The 7500-nt window shown below is 33.9% G+C and overlaps 1 protein-coding gene across 1 annotated transcript in view; it reads left to right on the top strand.

Moving 5' to 3' along the window:
• LOC125030440 (disco-interacting protein 2 homolog C-like) overlaps positions 1 to 3765 on the top strand; it is a 205493-nt gene extending 201728 nt beyond the window's left edge. The window contains exons 20-23 of the mRNA XM_047620477.1: positions 1 to 38; positions 154 to 354; positions 460 to 591; positions 753 to 3765. The exon at positions 1 to 38 is cut by the window's left edge and continues 352 nt beyond it. Of these exons, the coding sequence (XP_047476433.1) occupies positions 1 to 38; positions 154 to 354; positions 460 to 591; positions 753 to 1796 (1415 nt within the window). The 3' untranslated portion in view covers positions 1797 to 3765. The remainder of the gene's footprint in view (positions 39 to 153; positions 355 to 459; positions 592 to 752) is intronic.
• Positions 3766 to 7500: the final 3735 nt, after the last annotated feature.

The following is a 7500-nucleotide window of genomic DNA, read 5'->3' as shown; positions in this document are numbered from 1 at the left end:
TGTCTACTTTATCAGTAATTAAATTGCTCAAAAGCAAGGTAAGATTTTATTTTTTGCATGCATGAAATAAAAATGATATTACTTTAAAAATAATTTCTATAATCATTTACCATTATGATCATCCATGTATAACGGAGATTCTTTTGACATTAGGAGGAAAAGTTTGACAGTGGAAAGAAATGGGCTCCGATTCTTGACACGGATGATCTGCCAAAGAAGCGCTTGCCATCAATCTACAAGGCTCCAACACCAGAAATGATTGCCTATCTTGACTTTAGTGTCTCAACAACGGGAATGCTGGCTGGTATCAAGATGTCTCATGGTGCTGCCACCTCTCTCTGCCTCAGTATGAAGGTTCGTTTATGTGTCAGTAGCTGTTTTTAAGATGTTTCTTTCCTGTGGTTTATTCATCAAAAGTTCATGTAATTTTTACTAACAGCTGAATCTACTTCTTACCAGGTTGCTTGTGAACTCTACCCATCCCGTGTGGTGGCACTGTGTCTGGATCCATACTGTGGTCTTGGCCTGGCTTTGTGGGTCCTTTCATCTGTTTACTCTGGACATCAGTCCATCCTCATCCCTCCTGGCGAGGTAATAATGGAAGAGATTTATATATTCTATAATGTTCTTTTATTTTCTGTGAATATTTTTTAAACTAAATTATCCTTTGATAATTAAAAGAAAAAGGATATTTCTTTAATGTACTATAATTTTAAATCAAATATTACTTTAATTTCTTTTTCCATTTGCAGGTTGAATTAAATCCCTCCCTATGGTTATCAGCTGTCTCCCAGTACAAAGTGCGTGACACCTTCTGTTCATATGGAGTAATGGAATTGTGCACAAAGGGCCTTGGTTCCTCAATTGCCCTTCTTAAACAGCGCAGTGTCAATTTAGCATGTGTAAGAACGTGCGTGGTTGTAGCAGAAGAAAGACCAAGGGTGCAGCTTACCAATTCATTCTCCAAGCTCTTCAGTGGATTAGGGCTGTCACCAAGAGCGGTATCCACAAGCTTTGGCTGCCGTGTTAATGTGGCAATTTGCCTCCAAGGAGCCTCATCACCAGACCCAACAACAGTGTTTGTGGACCTTAGGTCCCTTCGTCATGACAGAGTAACACTGGTAGAGAGGGGTGCTCCACATTCACTGTGCATCATGGAGTCTGGAAAGCTTTTGCCTGGAGTTAAAGTGGTCATTGCCAATCCTGACACCAAAGGGCAGTGCTCAGACTCACACCTAGGTGAAATTTGGGTTCAGTGTAACCATAATGCTAGTGGTTACTTTACTGTGTATGGTGATGATGGAACAGCAAATGACCACTTTAATGCACAACTTGTCACTGGCAACACAGGGGAAGTCTATGCTCGTACAGGTTACTTAGGTTTCCTTCGTCGCACTGAATCCGTTCAAGCAGACGGAGAGCTTCATGATGCAGTGTTTGTTGTCGGGGCATTAGATGAGACAGTTATTTTGAGAGGAATGCGATACCACCCAATTGATATTGAGATGACGGTGATGCGATGCCACAAGAAGATCTCAGAATGTGCTGTATTCAGCTGGACAAATTTGTTAGTGGTGGTTGTAGAGCTGGATGGGGCTGAGTATGAAGCTTTAGACCTCGTGCCACTCATCACCTCATCCGTCCTTGAGGAGCACCAAATCATTGTTGGTGTCATTGTTGTGGTCGACCCAGGTGTAGTGCCCATCAACTCTCGTGGAGAGAAGCAGCGCATGCACCTACGGGATGGTTTCCTGGCAGACCAGCTCGACCCTATATATGTTGCATACAACATGTAAAGCAAAAATGCAAATACTAAGCCAGCCTTGAAAAAAGACAACTCTAGTTTCTTTTCCACATTTTTAACTTCTATTTTGAGAAGCATAATTCTGTCAAAGATGAACTTGGAATTATAAGTAGAGTATATGTGAAAAGTATACTCGGTGTAATTATAGTTCCAGAAAAAGTGAATGTCCATCTTGCACAGACTTTATAAGATGTGATTTTATTGTGGATTATATCATGAGCAGAAAAAAAATAGTCCACAATCACCAGCAGTTTCTGTAATATATTATGAAACCTGTGAAAAAATTATTGAATTTCTACATTTATATATCTCTTAAAACAAATAGTGAATTGAAAATTGAAATGAAAGTTCCATTTTCCGTTTACAAGTGCCATGTGCAGCCTTTCACGATTGCATTTGTAGTGTGATACATTTCAAGTGAATTCAGTCATGAACTTCAGTAGATCGTAATTGATAGCTTGTGATAGTGTTTGTAAGTTTTTAGAAAGTTTAATAGAAATCATATTGCTACTTAGAATATATTGGTATTCAGAGAGATAAATGCTTTTGCAGCCATTTATTGATCTGATCTGATGTTTGCCACTTGAACTAGCCAAACAGTGTAAATAGTTATATCTTGGCTCAGACTCAGGCCATTGTAAATAAAGTACATTACCTATTCCCACTTTATTTAGTCTGAGAGTGGATTTTTCAGCATCATATAAGTAAAGGTTTTCAGTCATAAGCACAAGCTGAAAATGAAAAGTAAATGTTGAAAAGCCCACTCGACACACCGAGCTCTGTACATTTGTATAGCAGTAGAGATAATCATATTGGGCTTGGACGTTTGGTGAACGGGAACTTTGGTATGACAAAGCTCCTTGCGTCACAGCATGACCTCAAATCCAGAAAGGTTATGTTCCCATTACATCTTCACTTGTGGGAAGTCATGCAAAACTGGTTAGGAGAAGTGTTTTTGCTAATATTTTGGGATTTAAAGAGTTTTAAAAAAAGGAAAATTCCACAAATGTCATAAAATGGGAACATACTGGAATGAGGAACGAGTTATAGTCCTAGTGTAGACTTGCTGAAAATACACAGCGCACCATGAGACGATGTTACAGTATCAGACAGATTTTATATAGAATTTACATTCATGATAAAGATTATTTCCTTTTTATAGGTATGAGAGTATTTTACAGTCAAACATGGCTCAAGTTGTTTTTTGTGCGTGCTGTATGACAATATTTAGGGCCAGAGTTTTGGCCATGTTTTTTGGGGTATCATTATTGTTGTCAGTGTTAATTTTTTGGTCTGTGTACATTGAAGGAGATTTTTGTAAACTTATGTATATCTCGTTGAATTTGGTTGACGAGTATTTTAATCTGCCATGCTTCATAGATGGGTATTGATTACAAATTTTTTGCATGTATGAATCCCCTTATATAGTCATGAATTGTCGTGTTTTGAAACATTGTGGCGTTTATGTCCAATTAACTGTAAAGTAGAACTAAGTATTTATCTCATACTTGGAATTTTTTATATAAAATGATCTCTATACTTTTCCACATATGATAATGAATGGTATGGAATCACCTATGTCGCTGTATTACCCTTAAGTCAGTCATATTAAATTTGAATTTTAAATTTGTTGTCTGTACAGTCTAGATGAGCACAATTGTTTGTAGCATCGCCAGTGTAATGATTTATTGATAAATGATTGTATAGGTGCAATGAAAATAAATAATTTAATCAAAACAAAATATAAAAAGTGTATGTCTGATTGGATGAAAGTCCCTTGTATTCAGTTTGTGAAGGGTCAGTTCTATGCTGATGAGTAAAACTTTTGTGTACTGTTGCATACTGTCGCTTCTTGAAATTATTAGGGTTTTCAGAGCAGCTGCAATTATTTCCCTGTTTTTGTATACTGTCTCTTAACATACAGTACAAGCAATAAATGTCATGAAAAGGATAAGTATAAACTTGTGTTTTCTTCATACAATGTGAACACTTTATGAAGGAAAAATAGAATATATGAAAATCACTTGCATACTTGGAAGTATTTTATAAGCAAACCAATGAATAGTTCCACTTAATCTGTACCATTTAGAATACTAGCATCAAATAGTTACTTATAATGTCAAATGATCAATTTCAGATAAACTTCAGTTTCTAAAGCTTATATAGAAGCATAAATTGCTTGTAAAACTCTAACAGAATTTTCATTAAGGATTTGAATTAAGGAATTCCACATGCAATACAATTTTTCCATTATGAAACTTGTTTTCAATATCTTTAATTTAAGTGAAATGAGTAATTACTTATGATATGGCACTTAAGAAAAAAAGTTTTATTTCGTCTTTCTGTAGAAATTGAAGCATTTACCACAGCATGGTAATCACTGAATAATCCAATTAATTTAAATCCAAGATTATTCAAAATTATTCACAACCAATACATTTGATAGGATATAAACATCAACGTCTGAGTTCCTTCATAAACCACAGTTGATCAGACAATTGGTAACTATCTTCCAGGCACTGTTCTCAGCACTTTTTCGAATTAACCAATCAAAATGGTCAGCAAAATAAATTAACTACAAGGAAGCGAGATAAAATAAAACCGCAAACAATAGCTGTAGTACAAATTGGAAATCAGTGCTAATGAGGCATTTCTGAAAGTTGTCTGGACTAGCTTTCTTCAATTATATATATATATATATATATATATATATATATATATATATATATATATATTGTATATGTATTATATATTTATTTATATACATGTGTAAATATATATGTATGTGTATATACATATATATTTATGTATGTTTATATATGTGTATATATATACATATACATACATATGTATGTATATGTATATAACCATACATATACATATATGTATATGTATATACACATGTTTATGTGTATATATATACTTCTATATATGTATATGTATATATATACACACATGTTTATATATATATATATATATATGTATATGTATATTTATACACAGATATATACACACAAATACAGACATATATATTACATATATATATATATATATATATATATATATATATATATATATATATATATATATATAAATATACATATATATATTTAAATATACATATATATATTTAAATATATATATATATATATTTAAATATATATACATATATATACATATGTATTTATACATATATATGTATGTGTATATATATGTATATAAACATTTATATGTATATGTACATGTATATGTACATATATGTATATATACGTATATACATGTTTATATATACATATGCATATATACACATACGTATCTATATCTATCTATCTATATGTATATATATACATATATATACGTAATATCATTTTTATTTCATGCATGCAAAAAATAGAATCTTACCTTGCTTTTGAGCAATTTAATTACTGATAAAGTAGACATGTGTGTATATATATGTATATGTATATATGTATATATGTATATATATTTATATATTTATATATATGTATATATATTGTATATGTATTATGTATTATATACATGTGTAAATATATATGTATATGTATATACACATATATATTTATTTATGTTTATATATGTATATATATACATATACATACATATGTATGTATATGTATATATATACATATATATGTATGTGTATATATATATATTTATATATATAATATATATAATATATATATGATATTATATACAGTCTTCTTCATTTTCAACCATCTCCTTCCTTATAACTAACTACCCTTCGTCGCTATTGTCCTCCCACTTTACTACCTCACTCCGCACTACTCCCTCTTCCTCGCGCCCTCGTCCTTCAACTACTTCCACCCTTACAAACCCATTCAGTACTCCTTTTATCCCAACTAACTGGGATCGATTCTTTGTTTATCCCCATAACAACCCTTTACTCTGACAATACCCTCCCATTCCAACAATGTTTCCAGAAACAAGTATTCGAAGTTTCCTTCCACAGCCTTTCCGATCGTTCATGCGTTGTCACAAGCTCGTGAATTATATACCCTAACTGACCTCACTGGCGACCCTTTCCCTGTCCAGCCTCAATCCCCCATTAAAATTTGTGCCGAAACTGTTTCCATCTCCCCGGTCTGCTGCCCTCTGTGGAGCCAACTTGGTCAAGCCGTTCAAATTGCTCGGTACAGTCACGTACAATTGTGGTGGCTGTTGGCTCCCATAATGCCTTTCATAGGAGATAACCTACCTACAAGTTCAAGTCTCTGGGAGCAGTTTTCAGATTCAAATTAGGCACCACTCTACGTGAGGGCAACCAAGCAGCACGTCGACGATTTTTATTCTTCGCTACCAATACCTACCTTATCCTTCGATCTGCTCCTCTTCCTTCTTCCAAAGGTTTTCAGCATCTCTTCCTCCTATCCCTTACCATACTATCTCTTACCATCCATCTTCCAGCCATTTCCTTTTCCACTCTAACTGTAGATACTCTAATATCTACCACTTCCCCGGTGCCAACCCCTCCTTTTCTCACTTTACCTGTCGCACCAGGCAATCTAAACGCTCTACCCATCTTCTACCGCATTCTCACCGACATCCACTTCTTAATCTGCTCCTCGGATATGTGTCTCCTCATCTTCTCCTAAGAAAACCTTCGCTTCCAGATCTCTCCAACTCTCCTCAATAAACTCATGAGGACATCCAAAACTCCCTAAACATGGCCCGAGAGAATGCTTCTCTCCCTCATCCACCCTTCAATCTAGCTGCTCCCATTCCCTTAATGAAAAATATGAAGTGACATAAATAATGATAATCATAATAATGATTATGAAAATAAAAACATGATCAACGATACCAGAATTTGGATAAGGGTGATTAAATAATGGAAGAACAAATTTTAATGTACACTGAACGATGAAGTTAAGGGCTTAAGAGTTTTGATTAAAAAAAATTGTAATATATCTATCAGCTATAAACTGATCGCCCTTTCAAGTAAGAGAAACTTCTCTCGAAAATGATTTGCCAAATGTCGGTTGCAGTAGGATTAATAGTGATCGTAGAACTTAAAAGTTGTCCTCGAGCAATCGCAGGACGAGCAACATGGAATCAACAGTTGGGAATTACGGATATATGGGGTTCCTAGATTTCTTTACCGGTTCCATGTTGTACAATGAGGGCACACCACAATGAAATCACCAGGAAATGCGACATGGAACGATGCGAGTTAATTAATTTCATCATCATTTCATTACCATGTTTTGGTCACTGTTCTGCTAGCATTCATAAACATTTCTCTAATCATGCGCCTTTAAAATGATAAGTTTGTCTTTTGTAATCATTGTACCCGTCTTTTCATTACTATGTATAGATCAGTTCTTGGCATATATTGTGGAAATTACCTAATTGACTCAGATCTTACTTCTATTCACACCATCATTAATATCATTACTCACCATAATTTATTTTAATTTTAATTACAATTGCTGTCACTACGGTAATCACTATTGTATATTTCTTGATCTTTACCATAATCATTGTTAAGAACCTGTAACTGTAATTCCCTCATCATGAATACTATTACATTATCACACATTATCTTATTAGAAAAAGAAGAAGAAAAATCCCTTCATATACTGCATATAATCCGATAAATCAAGATCTGTGTGTTACTTAAAGTTAAAATAAGAATTCAAGTATGCCTTTCCAAG

The sequence above is a fragment of the Penaeus chinensis genome, chromosome 11, assembly GCF_019202785.1.
Source record: "Penaeus chinensis breed Huanghai No. 1 chromosome 11, ASM1920278v2, whole genome shotgun sequence".
In the NCBI taxonomy this organism is placed as follows: domain Eukaryota; kingdom Metazoa; phylum Arthropoda; class Malacostraca; order Decapoda; family Penaeidae; genus Penaeus; species Penaeus chinensis.
Note: the sequence above shows the minus strand (reverse complement) of the source record. Positions and strands in the feature narration are given on the sequence as shown.